The sequence below is a fragment of the Stenella coeruleoalba genome (assembly GCF_951394435.1).
Source record: "Stenella coeruleoalba genome assembly, chromosome: 16".
Lineage (NCBI taxonomy): Eukaryota > Metazoa > Chordata > Mammalia > Artiodactyla > Delphinidae > Stenella > Stenella coeruleoalba.
This window is the reverse complement of record NC_137162.1, coordinates 22,051,086-22,078,309: the sequence shown is the minus strand read 5'-3', so window position 1 is coordinate 22,078,309 and position 27,224 is coordinate 22,051,086. Positions and strand designations below refer to the sequence as shown.

Genomic DNA, 27,224 nt, shown 5'->3' with positions numbered 1-27,224 from the left:
GTCCCTGGCTTCAGACTATACTACAAAGCTACAGTAATCAAGACAGTATGGTACTGGCACAAAAACAGAAAGATAGATCAATGGAACAGGACAGAAAGCCCAGAGATTAAACCCACGCACATATGGTCACCTTATCTTTGATAAAGGAGGCAAGAATATACAATGGAGAAAGGACAGCCTCTTCAATAAGTGGTGCTGGGAAAACTGGACAGCTACATGTAAAAGAATGAAATGAGAACATTCCCTAACACCATACACAAAAACAAACTCAAAATGGATTAAAGACCTAAATGTAAGGCCAGACACTATAAAACTCTTAGCGGAAAACGTATGCAGAGCACTCTATGACATAAATCACAGCAAGATCCTTTATGACCCACCTCCTAGAGAAATGGAAATAAAAACAAAAATAAACAAATGGGACTTAATGAAACTTAAAAGCTTTTGCACAGCAAAGGAAAGCATAAACAAGACGAAAAGCCAACCCTCGGAATAGGAGATAATATTTGCAAATGAAGCAACTGACAAAGGATTAATCTCCAAAATTTACAAGCAGCTCATGCAGCTCCGTATCAAAAACACAAACAACCCAATCCAAAAATGGACTGAAAACTTAAATAGACATTTCTCCAAAGAAGATATGCAGATTGCCAACAAACACATGAAAGGATACTCAACATTAATAATCATTAGAGAAATGCAAATCAAAACTACAATGAGGTATCACCTCACACCAGTCAGAATGGCCATCATCAAAAAAGCTACAAACAGTAAATGCTGGAGAGGGCATGGAGAAAAGGGAGCCCTCTTGCACTGTTGGTGGGAATGCAAGTTGATACAGCCACTATGGAGAACAGTTTCGAGGTTTGTTAAAAAATTAAAAATAAAACTACCATACGACCCAGCAATCCCACTACTGGGCATATACCCTGAGAAAACCAAAAAGAGCCATGTACCACCATGTTCATTGAAGCTCTATTTACAATAGCCAGGACATGGAAGCAACCTAGGTGTCCATCGAAAGATGAATAGATAAAGAAGATGTGGCATATATATACATTGCCACATTACTCAGTCATAAAAAGAAATGAAATTGAGTTATTTTTAGTGAGGTGGATGGACCTAGAGACTGTCATATAGAGTGAAGTAAGTCAGAAAGAGAAAAACAAATATCATATGCTAACACATATATATGGAATCTAAAAAAAAAAAGGTTCTAAAGAACCTAGTGACAGGATAGGAATAAAGACACAGACATAGAGAATAGACTTGAGGACACGGCGAGGGGGAAGGGTAAGCTGAGATGAAGTGAGAGAGTGGCATGGACATATATACACTACCAAATGTAAAATAGATAGCTAGTGGGAAGCAGCTGCATAGCACAGGGAGATCAGCTCAGTGCTTTGTGACCACCCAGAGGGGTGGGATAGGGAGGGTGGGAGGGAGATGCAAGAGGGAGGAGATATGGGGATATACGTATATGTATAGCTGATTCACCTTGTTATAAAGCAGAAACTAACACAACAATGTAAAGCAATTATACTCCAATAAAGATGTTAAAAAAAAAAAAGAAAATACCCAGTGCTAGTGAAATCATTGGGAAATGCACAGTCTGTTATTGCTTGTGGGTATATGAATTATCCTAACCATCTTGGAAAGTAATCTCAGGTATCTATTAACATTATAAATGCATTTGGTTTTGATACAGCAATATCCCCTTTAGGACTCTAGAGTACTTTACAAAGAGAAAATTACCCAAAATGTAACAACATGTTTACAAACATGTTTATTGAAGCACTATAGGTAATAGCAAATATTGTAGAAATCAGATAACAATCCAGTAAAAAGGTCATGGAGAAATAGTGTAGCTTGGAGTTAACAGAACACACTCAGGATCCATCTCTGACACTTACTGACTACATGAACATTGGGCACATTAATTTTTAAGCCTTAATTCTAAGCCTCACTTCTCTCATATGTAAACCTGGGATACTAGTAGTGCCTATTTTATAGGGTTGTTATGAGGATAAAAAGCACTGAAAATACTTCCTGGCTCAAAATAAGCACTACATAACTTAATTAAGGATGCAGTTGTTAAATTCAGTATACAACATCCATACTACTTAATGCTTATAAACCTGACCCATTTTTCTTAGTGTATTCATCTGGACAGACACCCATAACTCATTGTTAAGTGAAAATAACAAGTTGTCAGAGTCCTATGAACAGTTACTCCTACTTTCTCAAACAAACAAAAAGTGGTCCACATACGTATGTATGTGTTGGTATTTTTGAGTTGGGTCATAACGATATGGACAGAATCACACAAAACTCTTACCATCACCGACCTCAGGGAAGCTGGATCAGTGTGGACAGTAAAAGACTACTAACACTTTTTGTTTGCCTCTGCACTGTTTGGTTCATTATAATGAACATACTTTTCTTCTTGATTTTTTGAAAATAAAATAAGATTTAATCAAATGAATTTATAAGTCCAGGACCCCCAAGCAGCTCTGCATGACACAAATATGGGGATGGGAGTGGGAGTTACAAAGCTCAAAGGAATCCAGAAGCCTAAGCACCCCCTGATCCTGCTGGGGAGCTTGGCTCTCTCCTCAGGGAGATGGGGAAGGCATTAAACATTTGCAAACACAGGGATGAATGAATAGCATCACTGGATTGGTGTAACACAAAGAGCCCTTCTGCAGGGAAATTTCACACTCTAGCTTTATTCTTTTTCTTTTTTACGATGACTACCCCCATTCTCTATTCTTGTATTTGTGGCTGAGTGAAAGCTGTTGTGTAGCACAACATCCTTCAAAGCTGAGACTAATGATCTATCCAAGACGCTCTATGCTTTTCCCCTGGATGAGGAGTAGAAAGGGAGAGAAGCTTCCGGCTAATGGGAATCACCCACAGGGTTGGCAGAGATCACCGTCTTCAGGTCAGCTTCTGTCAGCCTGAATCCCTTGAGCTCTCCAGAAAGTACTGGCTGAAGCCAGCCCCACACGGATGCTGCTTCAAGGCACTCTACAGCCATTCTCTCCACAAAGACTCTACTGGGAAACATCTCTTGATAATCGCAGTGTGTAACATCCAAGGAGAAGCAAAGTGACTCCCGTGACAAGGAAACAGGGCTGGCTCCCAGTGCAGAATCAAATGGCCTAACCCATTCTCTCCGCCTTAACTATATGCTCCTTCATCCCACAAAAGCAGGTATTGCAGCTTGAGAAGTACATAACTGTGGAGATGTGTTCGGAAACTTGTGTTTCATGTGGATCAGAAAATAGGACACTAGGGAGTTCGAGAAGTCAGCCAGGCCAGGCAAGCTCTACAACAGACACACTGCAGGTTGTGTATCCCTTTAAGAGAGTACACCTTTAGTCCTTCCAGAATTGCCTAGGGCTTCCTCACCAGCTACGCCTCTCTCAGCAGAATGCTGATTACCCTGGCACAGAGGGAAAAAAGATGATAATTTCTTCTCAGAGATACTGTATCTAGATTTTGACATTTTATTTATCTCAACCTTTAAGCTTATCTTGCTTCAGTATGGTAAAATCGCCAGCTCTACCAAATCTCACAGCTTAATCCACTGGAAAGTAGAGAAGATACTGAGGTGTAGTTAATTGTCCTGTGTCGGATCATCCCCCTTTCCTCTCAGTTTGACTCCCTGAGTGAACGACAACACAAAACAAAAACAAAATCAACAACTTGCTCCAGGATTAAGGTGTAATCAATGGCAAGACCAACTGGGAACCAAAGCTCATTCATTTGGTACAGCGGCATCTCGCTCTGTCAGCCAGGGTTTGTGGACTCCGTGAGGTTGAAAGCCCTAGAACATCACTGCAAGGTCAGCTGCTTCTTGGCTTCTCTCCTATTCCGAGACCCCAGAGACGTTTGCCACTTGCCCCCTTTGGACTATTCAGCCGGTCAAAGTTGTAAAGAATGTGCGCTCAATCAAAAAGCGCGTGTATCTATTTGTTGGGCAAGAAGCCATTTCCCTGTGGCCCAGTATTTTTCTGGAATCGGGCAAATGCTGCTCGAAATGTCATAGCACTTTGAAAACCCTATTTTTAATATACATATATGTATATAACAATCATATTATAGATATATAGATACATACATGTATACATATATATATGATTAAAATGTTGTTTACTTATGTACAGCAAGATCCCGCAGAAGACAGATGGGATTCTGGATGATCAATAAGCAGTGAAATGACTGAAGTTTATACCTAACATGCCTGTAAGTGTGTGGGCTATTATTGACAAATCGCGTGACCTCGGCACACTGTAAAAATGTTTTGGGAGGATGCAATAACGCAAGTCAAGCACTGAGCATCGTGCCTGACACATCATGAGTGCTCGATCAAAGTTAATTTTTGTTCTTGTCGTCATTATTTTCATGAGCAACAGCATCGCTGCCATTACCATGAAACCAGCAAGGTGTTGGGTTTAAGGACGTAAAGTCTACTTGAGAAGAGAAAATATACACATGAGCAAAGTAAAGAAGCAACACTACTGGGATCTGGCAGCTCTGGGTGCTGCGTAAGTATCTCCCTCAATACAATTACATGAGGCAGGTTACAGGCAAGTACAGTTCTCTCTCACTTTAACTGTCCAAAGATCTTTGTCTCTCTAAACAATGAAGTCCTGGAGGGCAGAACCTACATGCTATGGATCTATGTACTCACCCAACTTTCCTTCCCTAGATAAGAACAATATAAGACCTAGAGGAGTTAATCAATTCATGTTTGTTGAATAAATGAGTGAGAAAGAGAGTTATATGTTAGTGACCATGCAGTAGAGACAAAATTGTAGTATTCACTGGTCTATGCAAAACCAGATACTTACTGAGCACTATCTATGTGCTAAGTCCTGCATTCAGTGCTGTGAGTGTCCTGAGTATCTCTAAAACCTGGCCTGTGCCCCTAAGAAGCCCCCGACGGCTGGCATAGGCAGGTTTTCTGAGAAGATTGCACAAGCTGGTACAGGAGAAAATGAGTCAACACTTAGCAGTCTAGTCTCCTTCCAGATGACGTGGAATCATGAGGACCTCTCTTCCTGGTTCCATCCTTGACCCACCCAGGCCTGTCCCTCTCCACCTCTACGTTAACACCCCCAAAATGTCCCCTAAAGACCAAATATGGGCACCATGAGCCACTCAAAAAATGCAGCCCTGAAAAGCAATTGTGAAGTATTCTAAATATTCCCTTTTCTCCTTTCCTCTTTTCTAAATTGTCTTTTCAGGCATGCACTCTTCCATCAAAGTATTAAAACGAGCAGTTGCAATAACATAGAACACCCGCAGGAATCATTTGCCACATATGACATGTAGAACATCACACATATGGCAAGTGACTATTGTGGGGATGTTAGAAAAGCAAATAGAAATGGGTATATACACACCTATTACTTGTACATATGTGTATATTATGTGTATATATGTGCACGTGTGTATATGTATACGTATGTATATATCTTCCAGTGAAATTGATTCTAAGATGGAAAAGTCAGCAGGTCATTCTTGTCACGCTTTCCCAGGCTTAAGCCCACGGAGTTTGCTCCCTCAGAAGGGAGGTCTGGTACTACTGGAACGTGATGCCATTTTTATTTCACTAAGTCCCTCCCTTAAGATAAGAAAAGAATATTCTTCCTGGACTGAGGCATCAGTAATAGTGCCCCATCAGAGAGAAAGCAGCACGCTGAGCGTGAGCTCCAGCAATCCAGGACAAGCTGTTCCTCACATCCCTCCAATATGCGCTTCCCAGGACTACTCAGGCTGGGAGTTACGGCTGCTCTGCCTCTGTCCCACTGAGACAGAACTGCACATCTTTTAATTTTCTAATATGCCAACGACACTTTACATGGCAGATGCACTGCACAGTAAAAGCTGGCTTTTACTTTCATTTATGCACATACATTAGAGAAACTTTCCAAGGAAGCATAAGCTTACTCAGAGATGCTGATGAATAGGTACTGAATTTAAACAATACAGCAGGAGTCAGGCCCTTAATGTACTAAAGAACTGTACTTTTTGAGGCTCCTACCAAACTTCCCACACTTGAAATCAGTTACATAAATTTCCTTGGGACAGAAACTCTGCATAATTGACCTCCTACTTGGGGAAAGAGCTCAATAATTGAAATGCCTGACAACAAACAAAAGAACAGAATCTAGCCTTTTCTTTGGTCTACTAGGGTTCTCCTAAGGCACAGAGACAATTTATTTGGGGCTTCTTGTACACAATGTCAAGCCTAATAGAAAATAGACATCAGGTGAAAATGAAATTTAATGAACAATCTTCTTGTGAGGCCTGGTAGATTCCTCTGGGGTGTCTGGATAGACATGAGCCTCCTCTTGTATGACCACTGCAATCCCCAATAAGGAGCAGGCCCCGAAACCAAATTGCTTCCATGTAAATCAACCTTCCCTCCCAAGCCACTGTTGACTGCACCGGCGGGGGTGGGGGGGGGGGGTGGGGGGGGTGGGGGGTGGGGACACCTGACACAAACAGGGTGACTGCAGTCTTTCTCCCTAGACCTCAGCAGTGACACTGAAAGCCAAGAGGCAGCCTCTCCCAGTCATGTGAACTGACAGGTAATGGAACCCCCCCCCCACTGATCTTATGTGGTCGACACTCACTAGCTTTGGTCTGCCCACAGACCACTCCCACCTTTCTGTATAACGACTCTCACTTAGTCTGTCTGTGCGTGTGTGAATATCATCTCCAGAGTTTGTCTCCACCCTCTCCCAGGTCAGGGATCATCATGTGATCCAGGCCTGACCAATTAGAGGACGTGCTCTCCTGGACTTCAGGGATTGGTTCGGGCATGGGCCCACGACACAGGCTGGTGGAGAAGAGCCAATCAGGAGTGAGATAAATCAATTTTTTTTAAGAAACAAAACGAAACAACAGAATGTATCGTTTCCAAGGAAAAAGGAGGAGAGAATAACTGCCTGGGCATTTGAGGACCTTCTTTTGTGCTAAATCCAATAAGTTAGTCTGCCCTTGAAGAATTTGTTCATTCATTTGAAAAAGTACTAATTGCCCACTCTATATGTGTGACGCAGTAGTGTGAATCCCAGAAATAAAGGCAAGCGTGTAAGTGTGTGTGTGCCCCTTTGTGCTGCAGAACCACGGAAGGGAAGCTGTGAAAGAATGTTGCCCTGGTAGCCTGCCTGGGTTCTGCAGACCTAGAGGTTACACTGATCCCCTCTGCAAAGATATCCTCATTCTTTAGTTTCTTCCCCAGTAAGCTCACAGATCAGTGAGAACTATGGGAACCAAAACGCATAAAGACAACCTAATAAGCAGTTTAGCAAAAGGATGTGACCAAAAGAAGAGGTCTATAAAAAGGAAGGGTCCAGCCTTCCTGGAAATAAACCCCAACCCATGGCTAAGGGAAACGAAGAGCAAACAGAGGAAGAAAGAGTACAAGGAACCAGAAACCTTCCCACCAGGAAACGGGGGTGGGGGTGAGCAGCCAGCCGAGGACATCATGTTTAAATAACACAGTAATTATTAGCTCAGCTTCCCTACCTCCAAAGCGAGCTCTCCGTGATGCTCCCCAGGTTATAGTCATAGAGCTTTGTCAAAATGAGAATCACCTGAAGGCAAAAGAAGAAATCCTGGTTAGTTTCAAACAATGACAATCTCATAGAACTGAAATGGCCCAAGCGAGGGCTTAGAATTCCTTTAATGGGCACTTCACGTAATTGAATGAGTTGTTGCAGCATCCCCTTACACAGATTGGGGAAGGGTTTGCCTGTGCCTTCCCTTAAACGGCTCAAGCCTGATGCCCTCCCTAACCTTCTCCCTCTCAGCCGGCAGCAAGACTTACCTGCCCATCCAGGCATTTCTTATCCTGGTGGGCTTAACACTTTCAGGAAAGCTAGCAGAGCTGTCAGATATGTGTCCTGCAAGGCAGCCACTGAGCAGGTGGCTGGGAGAGAGGAAGGTCAATGACACAGGTCCCAGCCCTCCTTGCTGTACCAGACGGGGCAGGTAACAGCCTCTCTGAGCCGCAACATGCTTTCTCTCAAAAAGGGTGGCTGTGAGGGCTTAAATTAGGTCATAAATGCAAATTGCACTTCAATTAGCATGGGGTTCTTAAATGCTAGCTCTTTCTCTTTCTTCTCCTCTGTGGGTTTGGCTTTATTTCTTCTGATCTCCCAATTTCTGGGAAAGCCACTGGACTGAAGCAACAAGGACTAAAGCAACAGCATTTTAACAGGCACAGATCTCTGTCTTACGGGGTCCTGAAGCTTACAGGATTTAGGGAGCCCTTCATAAGAAACAAGATATCGAAGTATGAGTTCCAATCTCCACACCCTGGGAAGGGGGCTATGCAATTAAGGGACTTGGAAACCTAAGCTTCATTCACTTCTCGGCAAATCTTCCCTGAGTTTAACCTGTTGCTCTTTTCAACCTCACTCAGAGGAAGCTAAACTATTTAGCTCATTCTTCTAGAATTCAACTCCTATGAACCATTTACTAGGAGCCCAGGATTTTGCCTGATGCCCAAAGGGAACATACCTACAGATGAGGCCTGGTGGTCTGGGATCCACTGAAACTCATGACCTGGCTCCGCCGCGTTAAGTGAAGCACAGGAGTGCCATGACGCTTGGGAAAATACAGCAGAGCAGTGTGTTTCTAACCATGGATGGTCTCAGCCCTTATTTGCTCTCCTCACATAATGAAAAGAACCTAATAGCTCTGCTTTGTTTTCTGCTGAGGTTCCTATTTCTCTCCTCATACTCATAACCTAGAACATTCGGCCCAGTCCCGCTGTTTCCAACTCAGCAGGAAAATGGTGACATCAACTACCTGGATTTTCTCTGAAGGCCAAGGGCTCAGTTCTAGCCACAGTGAGCACAGAACAGTCTAACCTCGAATTCCAAGGCAGCAAGATGCCAAGAAGTGCTGAATCCTTCCAAGTTCTACCCTGCTAGCACAGGGCTTGCTTTACTGAAGAGCAGATTCTGATCCCTTCTTTCACAGCAAGCAAACTGGAACTCCATGACCTTAGGTTTGCTCCAAGTTCAAGGGAACGAAGGACCACGGTCACCCCGAGACAGGCAGAAATCTGAGGACCTGTGCTCTAAGGCCACCCATCTCCTTAACCGCTGCACAGGCCTCCTTCAAGGATCTGTTCAAAACTTACTTCTTTAGCAAAACATAAGCACGTGTGAGGCTCTGGGCACCGCATGGGCACGTCAGATGGCAGGCCTGCGGTGGGGGCATATGCTTAACAGATCCGTGTGCCAATTAAGTCGCTTGAAGTGCTAAATTTCAATCACCGCCATCCCAGGAATGCTGATCAGCGGCAGCGGGGTGGCTGTTTGAAGACACAGAGTGATGTCACTGCTCCTCGATACGATTTTGCCGAACAGGGCTATAAATCCCCCACCAAGAAAATGGGTGTGTGGGCATAAAGCATTTCTAGGTAGTTGCTCTCCTGCTACAAGTAAACTAAAGAATGAAGTTCAGCTGGTCACAAACTGCCCCTCCCATCCATCGGAGGAGGGAATTCACTGGAGCCCCAGAGAAGGAAACTTTTTAACCCAGCATGTAACGGTGTGGAACCCCTCACACACACCCAGAAGGTGTTTAAGCAATTCACAGGCAGGCGGGCAGGGAGGTACAAATCCACTCCCTGACTCTTCTTGCTGGGCTAGTAAAACGAAAATGCCAGTGATACCCTCAGGCAGTTTGTCAATACTGCACCAGATGAGGTGTCATTTATGGCATTTCAAGGCATATCTGCTTGGATCAATCTAATCTTTCTGTTTTCAGAAAGAGAGCAAGAAAGAAGGGAGAACTGCTGACCTTTAGTTATGTTTTCAATCGATTATTTGAAGCTTTTCCTCTTTTTTTCCCTTTCCTGTCTATATGCATTATTTACCACCTTACTTCGGGATGGTGACACGTCATTATATTAGGTCGGATTTGCTGTTGTTTGTTTTTCTGCTCTGGTTAATTAGCAATACTGTTCTACAGAATTAGCATCTGTTAAAGGGCCACAGCCAAAATGACCACCATTAGATGAGAAAAAGAGGTCAACGCAATTGTCTGCCTAGTCTGGTTCTACTGTCTACCATTTTTGTGTATTTTTCAAACAAACAAACAAAAAAATCACTGGAACTTACTGATCAAGTGAAATGCTATAAGTACTAAAAAATATATAAATCGTCATTTATTTTTATTCATTTGGTAAACAATTTTCACGTATAGATTTAATTCCGAGTCCAAGTGTACAGCATTTAATTGTAAATCCAATCAATGAGAACAAGGCTGTTCTGATAAATACTTTCACACAAAATGGAATATCTGTGAACATCTTTTTTTCCTATATCTTGTTCTCATGATATAGTACCAAAATATCCTTGATTCAAAACAATAAGTGGTGACCATATGGTAATACCTTTTTTAGGTTCCTCTTTAAATCTTAGGATACTTTCTTTAAATAGCTATAATCTAAATATCTATGACTAGACAACCTCTACCTACATTGTGTCAGTACCTCAGTGCCCACTTATTTCTGGGACCTTCCACAGTGACATGACTAAGGATCCCCCAACCAGTCTGGGAGCTGCTGTCACCGCAAGTCATCAGTCCTGTTCTTCTGCTGGGGCTCCTTCCTGCCATATCCACTGCTCATAAAGCTTCTGGGCGGGTGGGCGGGGAGGGCGAGGAGGAACTTCATTTTCTCCATACTTACAAAGAGGATGTTGAAGCCTATCCACCAAGCTGCTGTTTTCAAACCACTCATTCCTTGGAGGATGAGAAGGCACCAGAAACTGTGCCAGGCTCTGTGCAGGGATAAATGAGGGTCTTCAAGGGAATGAAGCTTCCTTTGTGGCTTCCTCCTCAGCAATGAGCTCAACAAACTATCACCTCTTTTTCCAGAGTCTCCGAAAGCTCCCACTGAATAATTCCACCAATTCCAGCCTCTCACCTGCCCCTCTGTATATAGGTATTAAGAAACGATCACATAAAGAAAATGTAGTATTCCTAGTGCCATTTGCAGCAACATGGATGGCCTAGAGATTATCATACTAAGTGAAGTAAGTCAGAAAGACAAGTACCCTATGATATCACTTACAACCGGAATCTAGCATATGACACAAATGAACTTATCTATGAAACAGAAACAGTCTCACAGACATAGAGAACAAACTTGTGGCTGCCAAGGGGGAGGCAGGGGTGGGGAGAGACGGATTGGGAGTTTAGGAGTAGTAGATGAAAACTATTATATATAGAATGGATAAATAAGGTCCTACTGCATAGCACAGGGAACTACATTCAATATCCTGTGATAAACCATAAGGGAAAAGAGTATCAAAAAGAAATACAGTATGTGTGTGTGTGTGGGGGGGTGTGTATAACTGAATCACTTTGCTGTACAGTAGAAATTAAAACAACATTGTAAATCAACTATCCTTCAATAAAATAAATTTTTAGAAAAGGAAAATGTAGTATAGTAGTCCACACAATGGAATATTATTCAGCCATAAAAAATGAAATCCTGCCATTTGTGCCAACACAGATGAACCTGGAGGGCATTTTGTTGGCAAAATAAGCCAGATAAAGAAATATAAATACTGTATCATTTATATGCAGAATCTAAAACAAACGAAAAATGATCTCATAGAAACAGAATAGAATGGTGGTGGTTAGGGGCTGCAAGGAGGGGGGAAGTGAGATGTAGGTCAGAGGGCACAAACCTCCAGTTATAAGTTCTGAGGATCTATTGTACGGCATGGTGACCATAGTTAACAGTACAATATTATATATTCAAAACTTTCTGAGAGTAGATCTTAAGCATTCTCACCAAAAAAGAGAGAGAGAGAGATCTTGATCTTAGCAATCATTACACAATGTATATTTATATTAAAGCATCTCGTTGTGCACTCTAAATACATTCAGTTTGATTTGCCAAGTATTCCTCAACAAAGTTGGGGGAAAAAAATCACAATGGACCCTGGGAAAGGAAGATGCCAGTTCACTCCTCCCCTCTGCTAACCCCAACTTCTTTCTGCTCTCAGTTACACAGCAAAAGCATAGAGACAGAGACACTAGTACAGCTGTCCTTGGTACCCACGGGGGATTGGTTCCAGGACCCCCTGTGGATACCAAAATCCATGGATGCTCAAGTCCCTTATACAAAATGGCATAGTATTTGTGTATAAACTATGAACATCCTCTCATATACTTTAAATCATCTCTAAATTACTTACGATACCTAACACAATGTAAGTGCTATGTAAATAGTCATCACCACGTGGCAAATTCAAGATTTGTTTTTGGAAAATTCTAGATTTTTTTCCAAATATTTTTGATCAGTGGATGATTGAATTCAGGGATGCAGAACCTATGGATACGGAGGGGATACTGTACATGGATGATTACCAGTCATTTTAGTGTAAAATAGCAAAAACCAGTAAAAATGAGTATCAAAATGGCAGGGCAAGCCTTATATCCGGGTCTGGATTAGAATGAATGAATACAGCAGGCAGCAGGCTAAGTTAACGTATCAGAAGTCGCCATTATGCCAAGTATTGGGACAGGTTACACCTTAGAATGTGACAGAAGGTGGCTTTTTTAACATAAAAATATAATTGAGAAATGAAACTCCAAACATATAAGGAACGCCTAAAACACCTTCCTAGAAACTTGATTCTACACAGTATACCTTTAAAAATGTCTCTAAATTGATTACTAGACTGCAACAAACCAAAGTTTACTCTATCCTTCCCAAGTAGTAGCACAGGAATCCTCCATTTATTTTCCTAAGGAAAGAACATAGTGTTTTCATCCTTTGCTAACTTAAAGCATGCGCCCCAGAGGAAGGAGGATGGAAGGTGGGGTGGGGGAGTCAATGCAGTTCCCCTTCCTTCATCCCCTAAGAAGGAATGTGCATATCCTCCCTGGAGTGGCCTCTCCTAATTACTTTGCTTGTGAGTAGCAACCTGGTTGGTAGCAGCGGACTAATGAAAATCTTTTCTGAAGGAGTTTGCAGAGCAAGCTTCCTATTCTTCTTAAACTATGAATTTCGGGTAGCTCTGGGAGAACTAGTGGACATTCAGGGAGATCTGAGTTCCACTGGGACATCTGGCCTGGCCACTGGCCTTCAACTCATCCCGCCTTCATCTCAGGGAAATCTTAGAAAAGTAGGACATGTCTCCTCATTTTTCAATTATTAACGATTTTCATTCTTTTTTTTCTCACTCTGTGCCCAAATGTGGAGGGAAACAAAAGCGTGGCCCTGGGCTTCTAAACAGTGATCACTTTGGCTACAAGATCCTAGTCTTTTCATTCCTAAGGGTCTATAGCTCCAAATCCTGAATAATGAAGAGGGTGACACGGGTCCCAGTCTATGAAACGCCATTTTTTTTTGTAATGCTCTCAGTCATCAGTGATTCAGGGGGGGGCGTGGGCAGGTGGTTCCATCCTCGTAAAGCTCGGGGTGGCTCCACAGAACTCAACCCTGCCAGTGCTCGTAAGCCCTCTCTCCTGAAGTGGGCCATAGTCAAGCTTGCACGAGCATTAGCATAACCACATGGAAGATGTTAGGTTCAGGGCTGCAGCTGGCCACCCACATCCTCCCCCCACCAGCTTCCTGAAGGCCCTGGTGTCCCCTCACTGCCCAGTCTTGAGTGTCCCCTCTCTGCTCACTGCACCAGCTTGCCAGAGACATTAGGTTGGGTGTTTATAAAGATGTGGATGGAAGTGAATATGGAGACAGAATAATAAGGGCCCTGAAAAGATGTGGAACAATCTTTCATGGGGATCAAAGGGTTGGATAAGATAGAAGAGGGGTATTCAACAGCCAGAAAGTTGTTTTGTTTTTAGTTGTTTTCTTTGCACTCCAGTTTTAGGGAAATGAAGAAAACTCACAACAGTGGTTTCCCTATAATATGCATGTTCCAGATTGGGTCTTTGGTTCAGAAAGCCTTATTCAACTTTCCAACTTAAACAGAGGTTCTCATTCTTTTAAGGAGCCATGAATTCTTTAAGAATCTGATCTAATAAAAGTTGTGAGCATAAAACAATAAATATAATGTTAATGATTTCACTGATCTCCTGAATCCTACAGGGGTCATGAATCCAAGGATAAGAACCTTCTGTAATTCCCAGAAAACGGGAGCTTTGTTAAGAAGAAAGAACTTTCAGCTCTAAAATTCCACACATTTAATTCAATCAACATTTATTGTGTCTTCTTAAGAAGCAGGAATAAAAAAATATGTGCTATCAGGACACAAAGGGAAAACGAGACTCAGTACCAGTTCCTGGACACTCACAGTCTAGTGGAGAGGCAGAGCTGTACAAAGATGGTGACAAAATAAGGAAGAAAAAGGTATGTGGCAGGAGAAAAGTATTTATAATCTTGTAGAGAGCAAGAAAGAAAAACATCCTCAGCAAGAGCTTCTTACAAAAGGAGGCGTTCAAGATAAATCCCGAAGGATGTGTGTGACTCTGATGGACCTGAGAGGCTATAGAGATGATACTCTAAGGGCATCCAGAGATGTGAAAGCTCACAGAGCAACAAAGAGAGCAGGTCCCCAGATCGAGCTCAAGCTTAGATTATGGGCAGTGCTGTAGCAGGAACTAGTCGAGGCCCCCCCATTATGTTAGCCCTTATTCTTTCCACCCATTCAACCGGTCTCCTACAGATGTTTTTTCCTCCTCTTTCTTGCTTAATTGAACTCTGAAAATGATTGCCCCCTAGTTAAAGCTGTACTATACACCTGACGTTTACTTCTCCAAGACAAAACTCCCTAACATTCCTTTCCTTTGTGAGAATTCTTCATTCCAGAAAGAAGGTCACAGAACGATAACCTCGAGGACTACTGGAACCTGTTCCGGAACTACCTGACGCCAGCCCTAATGATCTCAATGTCTCCAGGAGAAAAGAGGAATGCAAGGCATCAGCCCTGAGCCTTATCTAGAGCCCTATTTTCCACCCTGAAACTATAAGACCCTTTCTTATTTCCCAGGAAGAGGGACACAGTCTTGAGGGCGTTAGCCTGCTGTGGCCCCCTTTGCCTGGCAAAGCAATAGAGCTCCTCTCTTCTGCTCCTCCAAAGCTGTCTCCGCGTTTCTGTTCGGCACCGGTGAACAGAGGCTGGGTTTTCGGCAACAGCAGAAACACACAAATATCAGAATAGAGAGATACATTTGGCTCTCCTGTGAAGGGCCTTAATATTAGGATGGCAGTGTGCTTTGCTGAAAAGAACAAAGGCTTTGCAATCAGCAGGAGACCAGATTTTGACTCTCGGTTTAGCCACCATATCTGTTTGTATGTCTTTAGCATGAGAAATGGAGTATTAAAAATGACTCAAATAATAACGGACGTGTTATCATGTAACAAGAGGTCCAGAGTTGATGGGGTTCCACGACTAACTTAGCCTAACAATGTCATCAAGGACCCAAGGGATACACATATATCCTCTCTGACAATGTCAACACAGGGTGCTACCTGCCCTCGTGTTAGCAAGGAGGCTGTGACACTTCTTTGCAGCACGTGCAGACACAGCTACTTCCAGCAAAGAAAAAAAGAGCCTCTAATGTATATGTATGCTTTTGTTTTGTTTTGTTTAAAATTAGAAAGGAAACCCTTTCCCAAAAGCCCTACCTACAAAATCTCTGCAGTTTCAATGACCAGGATTCAGCCACATGCCCACATAGCATGTGCAATAAAAACTGAGAAAACAAGGGGGGCTCTGCCAGCACAGAAAAACTGGGGAGTGGCCACTGCAGTTAGTATCTGCCACTGCTTCACCTTGAATAAAGCCCTTAAATACTGAATTGACTTCTCTCATTTAAATAAATAAATAAATATCAGTAAAATGAGAAGATAACGTTATCTTTCTTTTTTATCTTGTAGAGTTTTGGGAAGCAAACACAGTAGGAAGTGGGAAAACTCTCTGTAAATGTTAAAATACTGTGCAAATGTAAGCAGTTGCTATTATTAATAACATCTAGCATTTCGTGGATACCTACTTTGTATGCCAGACAAATTTCATTAAGGGCGTTTCAAGTACTTACATGATTTTTTTTTTTTCCTGATGAGAAAATCAAAGCTAAGTAACTTAAAGTACTCAGCTAGTAAGTGGGGGACAAGTTTAACTCACATTAGATACAGACTCTTATCCACTGTGCTTAACTCTCCCCATGGTATACTGCTTAATATGGGTATGATTGTTGCTAGAGGCGAGGCAGAACCACAGAAGGAGCCTCACTTTACGTTCAGTTCAATAGTATTGAAGTCCTGTTACCTATCAAACAAGGTACTGATCACAAACTCATCCCTTTTTCTGCCTTCTTCCAGAAATTCCTGGAATATTTTTTCCTTATAATGGACAAACTTGAGTTTTCTCTTTATACTGACCTCAGATCAATGACATTTTTATTTGTCATTTAAAAAAATTTTTTTTTAAATTGTTGAACCCTGGTGAAATCCTTTTTTGAGGAGCTGATCCTTCTACTTAACTCACAACAGAATTTGGCTGTCCCGGGATTAGGAGTTCCTGACAGTGAATGTACACACATCTAACTGCAAATTTCAACATACTGTTTTATTATATCAACATTTTCAGGAGATTTACGTGAATGCATAATTGTGCTCCATTTGAGTTATCAAAGGGCAGAGAAATCAATAATTGCTAATCCAGCACATACAAACACAAGTTGAAATGAAAAACCAGTAGAGGGCTTCCCTGGAGGCTCAGTGGTTCAGAGTCCGCCTGCCGATGCAGGGGACACGGGTTCGTGCCCCGGTCCGGGAAGATCCCACATGCCGCGGAGCGGCTGGGCCCGTGAGCCATGGCCGCTGAGCCTGCGCGTCCGGAGCCTGTGCTCCGCAACGGGAGAGGCCACAACAGTGAGAGGCCCGCGTACCGCAAAAAAAAAAAAAAAAAAAAAAACAACAGTAGAAAGAGTGGGATGAATTTGGGGTACAGGGCCAGCTAGAAAGCAGTTAGTAGATTTTTGCCTCTGGAAAGTCCTTAATCCCCAAATGATCTTCATGTTTTGTAGAAGCCCGCACATAATTTAATGTAATGTTTATTCATATGATATCCTCTGCATGACACTGAAATGGTGTGAGTTAAACAGCCACTGGACGCCCCCCCCCCGCCACCACCACCAGGGAACTTAAAAGACAAGACAGTCAACAGAGACGGAGACACAAACAGGGCATGCAGATAACCTAATCAACACTAGACACAGGGCAAACTGCAGCATACAGAAGAGCCTTTATGGAAGTGGAAGGTTTTTTAGTAAAATTTGCTATGCCCTTCCTCTGAGTCTGTTTCCCTGTAGAGGTCATTTGCAGCTAATATATAAGGCTGGCCCAGGAGCTGTGGGACACTGTCCCAGCAGTTTGCACATGAGGAAAACTGTAGCTCTCACTGGAAGCAACACACATCTCTTGCCACCTGTCTGCTGAAAGTCAAGTTCTTTCTTGTTAGTAACAAGTAAAGAAATGCTTTAAATAAAAAGCTATTACGCTCTAATCCTAGAGCCAAGTCATTATATCTAGCAAACAAATCCAAGCTTGTCAAACCCACCAGACCTAAGTTGCTTTTGGATGCAAATCCTGAATACAGAACCTTTCATCATCACCTTGCTCTTCAGTTCCCCAAGGTGAGGGATGCTACGAACTCAGAAAAAAATAAAAAGTACTCTCTCCAAAATCTAGTTATCTTACAATGTCAAGCCAGACAGACTGACTGATGACACTTCATTCCTGTATTTTTTCTTTCCTTCTCCTCCTCCTCCTCTTTTCTGAATAATAAAAAAGAGGATTATTTTCCAAACATAGATCCATATCTAGTGGATAATGTTGACCATTTCATACGCTTCTTCCTTTAAGTAAATTACTCTGCCCTAAATTATACTCCATTTCAATCTTCTGTGTTACAGCAAAGGAAGTAGGGAGACGCGAAATTAAATGATATATTTTTTTCTAGAAAAGAGCAAGATATTGGCACCAGTGTCATCCCAGAAGAGTATCAAGATAAAATGATTGCACAAAATATGAGGAAAATGCATATTCAAGATGAAACCTCACTATATAGGGAAACAGAAAATATTAAAACAATAGTAAAATAGAAATATTAAAAAGAACTGGAGATCCAACGCCAAAGCTTCAAGATATGAAAGCAACTGAGGCTAGAGCATGCGGGGGGGAGAGGCTAGCAGCTAAGTGGGTGGTCCGCAGTGCTACAGGGCAAGGAACCTATTGGAAGTGTCCTCTGCAAGTCCATCATTTCATAATTAAAGAAACAAACTCTACACCACGTTGTCCTCATTCCCCTCCTAGTGCTTCGAAGGGAATGGACATGATATCCCAACCATCCTCCCCTTTGAGGTAGTCCCTATTCAAATTAGGTCACCTGGTACTTACTGAAAGAAACACAAATAATGCAGAGAATTGTTAATTCAGAGCTGCAAAACAATAAAAAAAAATATTTCTTGCAGTATCTTCTCTCTGGAAATCTGGAAAACAAAACAGAGGAAACCTTCCATATGCTGAAGTAAAAGGGGTACAAAACTGAGTCTGGCAGGAGGGAGACAGAGGGCATGTGAATAATGGAGAAATTCCCTTCCTTTCAACTTCTTTGAGGCGCTGATCTGAGAAATAGCTCTGCAAGCTCTCAAATCACTGTCTCAAGTATAGATGCTATCTAAGTATTAAGACTCTTCCTAGGCAAGAGCCCACACACAAGGTGAACGTACCATTAAACAGCAAACAGCATGTTAATGATGAGGGGCCCTTCTGTTCATATGTCTCCTTATATTTTGCTTCAAAAGAAAGAAATGAAGCAAGACTTTCCCTTTCCACTTCTCCATATTGGGCTTTATGCAGTTATTCATGGGTCTGAAGAGGATAAGTCAATTTTTTTTTTTTTTTTTTTTTTGCGGTACAGGGTCCTCTCACTGTTGTGGTCTCTCCCGTTGCGGAGCACAGGCTCTGGACGCGCAGGCTCAGCGGCCATGGCTCACGGGCCCAGCCGCTCCGCGGCACGTGGAATCTTCCCGGACCGGGTCACGAACCCATGTCTCCTGCATCGGCAGGCGGACTCTCAACCACTGCGCCACCAGGGAAGCCCCAAGTCAATTTTTTTAAAATATTAGTTTTCAAGGTTAACACAACACACAGAAAGCTAAATAAAGATATGCGTATAATGGTGATCCAAGCATCAGAACATGAACCTCAGTAAGACACCTGAATAAAATATGAAAAGAATGTAAGCGTTCTATTTCTTTTCATTTTCTCTTCTCATTTACCAAACAGTGCAACTAACGAAAGCAACAAGAATAACACACTGAAACACTAGACATAGTTCAAATAAGCTAAGTTCAAATATTTTCCTTTACTCTGGGAAAGTCTTAATGTGGACCAGAAAGAAGAGAAATAAATAAACGATAGCCACTGACATCTCTAGGAGCAGATCTTTTATTAGTATTTGCCTTGTCTGAGTGCTAAAGTGCGGTGAGACACAATTTGCCTAAAAGGAAATTCAAAGCTTAAAACAAGCTGGCTTAAAAGTGAAATTCAAATAACATCTCGAAATCCCAAGTCAAATATAATAATAAATAATAAAGGTTTGTGTTGGAGGAAAAACCCTATAGAAGTTAAGTGATTTTTGTATGTTCCTTGTCATTTAGTCATGGAACGAAAATGCTTCTACATGATTCTAATTCTAATCCTCTACAATTGCATCTAGATGGCTGGTGGGTGCTTATAAAAAAAAATCAGCATTTTGCCACTCTTTGAAAGGGAACTTAGGACAAAATTGGAAGGGACTGGAAAGATTATCTAACTTCAACCACCTCATTTGACAAATGGTGTAGGTTATACTTTTAGAAGAATCAATTTTTGAATAAGGAGTTTTGAGAATAAAGAACAATCTTAACAAACCACATGCTGATTTGGGGTATGAAGCAGGAGTTCCTAGGTACAGGAGGAAGGACTGGATTGGGCCAGTTCTGAGCCCGGAGAGTTAAAGAGGTAACAGAAGGACCAGGCATAGACCCAGGTCTTGTGGGAATGAAAGCCATACAATTTGCGGGCCTCACATTAAGAAAAATAATACAAAACTATTAATAAAATGAGATTTAACAGTCAAAATTTATTAGAATGACAAATTAGATCACAACGAATTACCAGTGCCTTAAAGATTTGCATATTTTTCTCCTGAGACACCTTTAGGCAGTTTGGCAGAAATGAGGAAACACAAATGTTTTCTGATTGCAACCTAGCTTCCCCGGTCCACCTGAAACAATCTACAACTCCCCAAAACTCTTAGCACTCACAGGAGTCCATGCCTACGAAGGCTCTGAATCTTAAGCTTCATTAACTTCACTGTAAATCCACCTTTCAGTAGGATTCCACATTAGATGCTGCTCATTAAAACTTTTCAATGGAGCTATCCATTTCAGCAGTCCTGGGCTATGAATCAGGAGATACAGACTTAAGTCTGAGCTCGGCTGCTGACACACTGTGACACTGAGGAAGCCAACGTACCTCTTTGGGCTTCAGTTTCCTCCATGGTTATGCTACACACTTGTAAGATCTCTTCCCATTATAATATCATTCAATGCCCTGATCTTCAATGTCACCAGGCTTAGTAAGTGCTATTGCCATTGCTTGAGCTCTGAGTCTTCCTTGATGCCATTCCTCTCTTTTCTCCCCAAACCGAATCAATCACTAAGTCCTATAAACCTCTCCTATCTAACCTCACATCAACCTGGTCTGGCCTAGGGCAGTGCCTCTGACATCTCTGTCACCATCTCATCTTGCTTCCCTCAAGCCACGCTCTGTGCTGCTACCATTATAATCTTTTTAAAAGTAGCAATCTGGGGCTTCCCTGGTGGCGCAGTGGTTAAGAATCTGCCTGCCCATGCAGGGGACACGGGTTTGAGCCTTGGTCTGGGAAGATCCCACACGCCGCAGAGCAACTAAGCCTGTGAGTCACAACTACTGAGCCTGCGCGTCTGGAGCCTGTGCTCTGCAACAAGAGGCCGCGACAGTGAGAGGCCCGCGCACCGCGACGAAGAGTGGCCCCTGCTCACCGCAACTAGAGAAAGCCCTCGCACAGAAACGAAGACCCAACACAGCCAAAAATAAATAAATAAATTTATTTTAAAAAAGAAAAAAAAATAGCAATCTGGTCATCTTTTCCCACTCTTTAAAGCCTTTCTGTGGCCTCGCACTGAACTTAAAGTTTAAATTTCGTATGACCTACAGGCCAAGTATGATATGGCTCCTACATTCACATTCAAATCAATGTCATACCAATGCTCCCTTGAACTCAGACAGTGTTCTCCTGCTAACCTAAAGGACTTCAATATCTGTTGATGGTGTGACTGACTGACTGTAGTTATATTGGTGATGGACTTTTCCAGGCATGAACAGCATGTTCCAGTTACATGAGCAATTATTGTAGCAAGCATCTGGAACACAGTGGGCTCAAAAAACCTGAGTAATTGCAACACAAGAGCACTGCCACTTAATGAAATTCCAATTTTAAGAATGACATTCCAAACACTTTGGATTTCCTCTTAGAAGTCCTGGCTGATTAAAGGATTAAACCTACAGACAATTCAATGCTGTGTATCTCTTTTGGGAGGGCTGAGTAGTTGTAAAACATGTCTGTGATCCAATCCAATGGTTTATTGATTTTTCTGTCCTTTCATCCAGAAGTGTTAGCTTTCATGCATAGACCTGTGAGACACCTGAAGGTTGGCCAGGACACTGCAGAGGCCCACTTCCCATTCTGTGAGTTTCTCCTATCTAGGAATGGACAGCCCTGGATAGGTGTAAGTCTTTCAAAGTCTGAATGCCAGCTCTTTCAATAAATTCCTATGGGCCCCTCAAAACTGCCTCCTCTCTACAGGGGGGACAAAGCCAAATAAAGTCTGTAAGGGTGGCAGGGTGGAGACCTAAAGTTAGAAGTTGAGAAGACTCGATTCTGGTTATAGAGTCAATTTTAATTCCTTATGTGATTTTAGCCAGTTAGTTTAACTTTTTTCCTTTTTCCTATTAAATAGGATCAATAAAATTACAATTCCCTTTTCTAACTGAATTATTATCACCAGTTTACTTTATTGAGTACTTAAAAATTTTTTTTGTCAGTCTGCTAAGCATTTTGAATAATATAATCTATATACATCTTTATCTTATGAAACCAATGCTGCTGGCTGCTTCCTTTTTTTTTCTTTTTTCTTTTCTTTTGATGGTCTATTTTCAGATGGCAGATTAGAGAGTTTGAGGAATTTGCCTACCATCAGCTAGGAAAGCTGGGATTTAAACCCAAATAAACTCAAACCAGAGCTCAGGTGCTTTACCTGAGGGAAAAAAAGAACTCTTTAAAGAGAGGGAAAGAAAGAACTTGAAAGAGTTTCAAAGATTATACTTCTTGCTTTCAATCAACCTGAGGCTAAGCTCAGTCTGTCTGCCTTCCTGTCTTATCTATCCTATCTATCTTATCTTACCTCACCTCATCTTATCTATATATATCTATATCTATAGATATATATCATTTATCCAACTGTTTTTCTGGACACTGGCCACAATGTATATTTGTTCTAAGTGCTATCCAGGATGCAAAAAGAGGGAAAAGATACCCACCCACATTATACATTACAGCTGGGGAGAGACTCACAGAGCCTCCAGGTCAGAACTGAATGCTTTGGAAACTAAATGGAGCAATCTCTAATTAGAAGTAAATGGGACATTTCCAAGCTCTTACAGCAAGCCAGGTGCTTTACACACAGTATGTCATTTAACTCACTTTATAATCGTAGGGAGATGGTTTTAGTTATTCTCACACAGGACATGTGATGGGCCAGGACTCAATCTAGCCTCGATCTTCTTGGCTTCCGATCCGCAGCCAGGGCCTTGAGGGTGGGCTGAGTTAGCTCTTCCACCATCCTGAGCATAGGGGTCATCTTTACGTCTCACTCACTGAGACCTCTGTGGATGCCACAGGCCAGAGGACCACAGCTCTGCTTACCCACCAGCAGGTATAAAACACGGAGTCCTCATGCTCAGAAAAGAGGAGCATGACTTCCCCCAAATCTACAAGACCATCCATCTGCTACTCTGCTGATGAAGGACTCCATAAACTGAGTCACTCAAATGTCCCTCACTCCGACACAGGAAATGAGGTTTCAGTCAAGAAGGATAAAAAAGGTTAGGAACAAATGATATCTCTATTTCACGTGGGAAATCAGTTGCAAAAATGGTTAAGTAAGTCACTGTTACCTCCCTTACTTTTTAATCCTTTAATCCTAAATCAAGACACACAGTGAAATTTAGAAACCCAACACCCAGTGTGCCCTAGGAAATGCAAATCTCCCAGGAAAGACTGATTCCTTGCCGTGTGACTGGGCCATTGCGAATGGCTCTCTGCAGAGAAAAGGAGCAACACTGTTCCCAGTAGGCAACAGAATGCGAGGGGGTCACTGGGACCAGTTCAGCAAGTGACTCAGAGCCCCTGAGGGAAGGAGACGCCTCAGCCAAAGCTCCCTGCCTGGCTGCTGCACGAGGTGTAGGAAGAAAAAGAAATCTATTTTCTTGAAAATGGAACCTCTTCTTTAGATTTCCCTTTTTTTTTTTCCCTTTAAACTGTCCAAGATTAATGTGGCAAAAATAAAATGTCTGACAGGCTGCTTATTTTGACGTTTACTACAGCACATAAAAGTGAAGAATTAGCATGGAATGAATAATTTATTTAGCGCTTTACTGTTGTTTTAAACAAATCACTTCCATGAAAGCAATGTGTATTCAAGCAATAAATCACCGTTCAGCACTCTGTCGTGAGGAAAAGGTACCATGTGCCAGAATTATTGAATGGCAGTGCTTGGCGGGAGGCAGGCATGATACAGATAAAGGCGATATTCCTGCACAAGGGGACTTTGTCTGGATGTGGAGGAGGCTAGGTTTGAGTGAGTTTCAGGAAACATACCCTCTTCCGTATGCACAAGGTTTAAATGAGCACCTACTTGAGCTAATGCATCTGATGTTATGACTAATACAGTGTAACTTCGGATTGTATCATAACTATTACTATTTCATTATTGTATTATATGCATTGTATTTATTTGTATTGTATACATAAATACATACAATAAAATACCACACAAATACAAATAAATACAATATATATTATATTATTACTGTTTTATTATTGCAATGACTATGCACCAAGCACAGCTAAGCATCCTGGATACACTATTGAAAGAAAACAGTGAGTTCTATGCCCTTGAATTGATCACTATCCTACGGGCTTCAGACCACGTTACACAATGTGATACGTATCATACAAAATGCTATGAGGACTTGCCTAGTAGGAGGATGGGAATCTGGAAAGATTTCACAGAGGTGGTGTCAGTGTATCCAGACCTCGGTTTAGCCAAGGGGCCTAGAGAAAGGGGAAGAACATTCACTACAGAAGTCTGCAAGGGACCAGAGGGCAGCAAGTGTGAAGCTCATGGGATATTTGGGGGGAAAGGCGTATGTTGACGTTGGGTAAAGAGTGAGGGTGGAGAAGGAAACGAGAGGAGGGAGGCAGGGGAACAGGCTTCAAGGGGGGTCAGCAGGGATGCAGGATGGCCTCTGTGGGCCCTAGACACTGTGCCTCCTAGTGAGTTGGCTCTAGGGATCAGAAACTGGAACCAGTTTCAGCCTGCAAGGCAAGGACGCTGGTGCTACCCTTTACCAGGCTTGCTGATCACCAGACCTAACACAGCAAGGGAAACTGGTTCAGGTCAATGACAGAATGACCCTGCTACTCTTCTCACAGTCAAATCAGAGGTGGAACTGCACTACAGTCCCAGCTTTATGAAGTTCTCAGAGCGAAATCATATTCCTAGTTTTTCCCGGCAAACTAAACAAAACAGTTCCCACAGGGCTAAACTATCTCAGATTACAAATTCTGAAATGTCTTTTTGTCTTTCTTAAAAGTCAGTATCGGGCTTCCCTGGTGGCGCAGTGGTTGAGAGTCCGCCTGCCAATGCAGGGGACGCGGGTTCGTGCCCCGGTCCGGGAAGATCCCACATGCCGCGGAGCGGCTGGGCCCGTGAGCCATGGCCGCTGAGCCTGCGCGTCCGGAGCCTCTGCTCCGCAACGGGAGAGGCCACAGCAGTTAGAGGCCCGCGTACCGCAAAAAATAAAAATTAAATTAAAAAAAAAAAAGTCAGTATCATAAAACCTGAGGTCTGACATTCTAAGCTGCCATGCCTGCAGACCTCCATTACTCCTGGCAACTTGTGACAATTAGTACAGGATGATCATTTCTCTCACCTATAGCGCAGAAGGCTGAGGGCTTGGTGTTTATACAACTGTAGGAAGAGCAAAATCTTTCCATTCTATCAATGGCATCAAAAGCTTCTGAATTATCTCATTTCCCTCTGGCTTAAATAATAGTATTTAAAAGCACGTCATCCTCAAGGAGTTTAGAGAGCCAGTATTTCCCATCCCTACTTTACGTGGTTTAAGAAAGAACGAACTTGCAACTTCTTTTGGATAGTTTCAACTTTGCCAAAAATTTGCTGAACACGGCAAACAACACTTCTGGCTACTGCAGTGAAGGTGACAGGCAGGAAAATGTCATGAATTTGATGCTTCTTATCACCTTAATGATATTTGCTGCTTAAAAAAAAAAAAACAAAAAAAGCAACTAGGTGTCAGCATTTTATCAAGTTCAGAGATAACTCAAAATGTTGTGGGCTACCAGTCAGCCAGAAACACTTCACTCTCAGGAAGAAATTAATCAATGGACAACTCTCTATTAAATGTTCACTGTGTTCAAGGCAGAGTCGGTAGAATCCACAGGAGACAAAGAGACATGTTAAATGTAATTTCTGCCACCCAGGAATTTACAATCTAGGTAGAATCTGACTGTCACTCTCCTGTTCAGAAACACTCAGGGTTCCCTTGTCTCAAAAGGATTAACTCCTTATTCTTCAACAAGACATCCAAGGACTGTTCTATACAGCACACATCTCTTTTCTAGTTTTATCTGTTGCCATTTATCCTTGCAATCTGCTACAACCCTGACCTCCTTGCTATTCTTTGAACCACCATAAATATTCAGGTCTCTGGGGCTTCCTCAATTTCCAACGCCCAGCTCCAATGCCACTTCCCTCCATGAAGCCATCCCCACCTCTGTGGCTAGAGCTTGTTGCTTCATCTGTGTTTCTTTAGTATTGTATGTTTCTACTATGGCTAAGCACATAATTTTTATTATTTGTATACCTGTCTCTTTCATTAGATTGTGATCTAGTTGTTAAAAAAAATTTTTAATATAATTTCTTGTGCTAGGATAGGGCCTGACATAAATGAACCCCAAGTACATGGTCAATGAGTAACTACTTGATGTACAGACATGTATGTTTAAAAAAATAATGTCAATTCAGGGCAAATGAAATTATTTATTGTGCAAGCCTACTGCCATCTTGATACATAGTAGGTTCTCAATAATAATTAGCTTAATTATAATCATAAATGCCCACTGAAATCATAGTTCAAAGAATGATGGGCAAATTATACTGCACATTGGGTTGTAGCACATTCTCAAAAGTTCAGAATTAGGGTGAGTATGGTGTGTTTGTTGTTCATCATTTAAACCAGCCTAATCAGAGATCACTGTGATGTTTAAAAATATGGCTGGAAAGACAGACTAGGGTCATTTCTAAACCATCTCTAATGCCAGGCTGAGAAATCTTGAGAAGTTTGCTGTGTGTATGTGGTGAAATAGGACAGTGAGTAAAGATTTTGAACACAGAGGTGATACACACAATACTGAAGATACAAAGTTAGACTTGAATCTGACAGCTATGTAAGAAATGGATTATTAGCAGGTATCATCAAGCTTTTTCTTAAAGCACAAGATAGTAAATATTTCAGGCTTGTGGACGACAAAATATTTGTTGCAACTACTCATTTCCACAGTTGGATCATGAAAGCAGCCATAGACACTATGACTATAAGCCGGCAGATGGGGTTCCAAAACCCTTTACTTACAAAAGCAGTCCATGGGCCAAATCTGACCCTCAGGCTGTAGTTTGCCAACTTCTGGATTAGAGTAACAAGTGGCTGGAAGTTAAGACAACATTTAAGAGTCTATTTAAATGTACTGGTGTAAAATTTTGGAGGCTTGTACCAGGGTGGCAGAGTACAAATGGAAAGAAAAGAACAA

The 27,224-nt window shown here is 42.1% G+C and overlaps 1 protein-coding gene across 5 annotated transcripts in view; it reads right to left on the bottom strand.

The window, feature by feature from the left end:
• The window catches only part of SORCS1 (sortilin related VPS10 domain containing receptor 1), a 552,802-nt gene that overhangs the window by 361,834 nt on the left and 163,744 nt on the right, over positions 1-27,224 (bottom strand). For all 5 annotated transcript variants that reach the window (XM_079901008.1, XM_079901005.1, XM_079901009.1 and 2 more), the window contains exon 2: positions 7,549-7,616. In XM_079901008.1, coding sequence (XP_079757134.1) covers positions 7,549-7,616 — 68 coding nt within the window. The remainder of the gene's footprint in view (positions 1-7,548; positions 7,617-27,224) is intronic.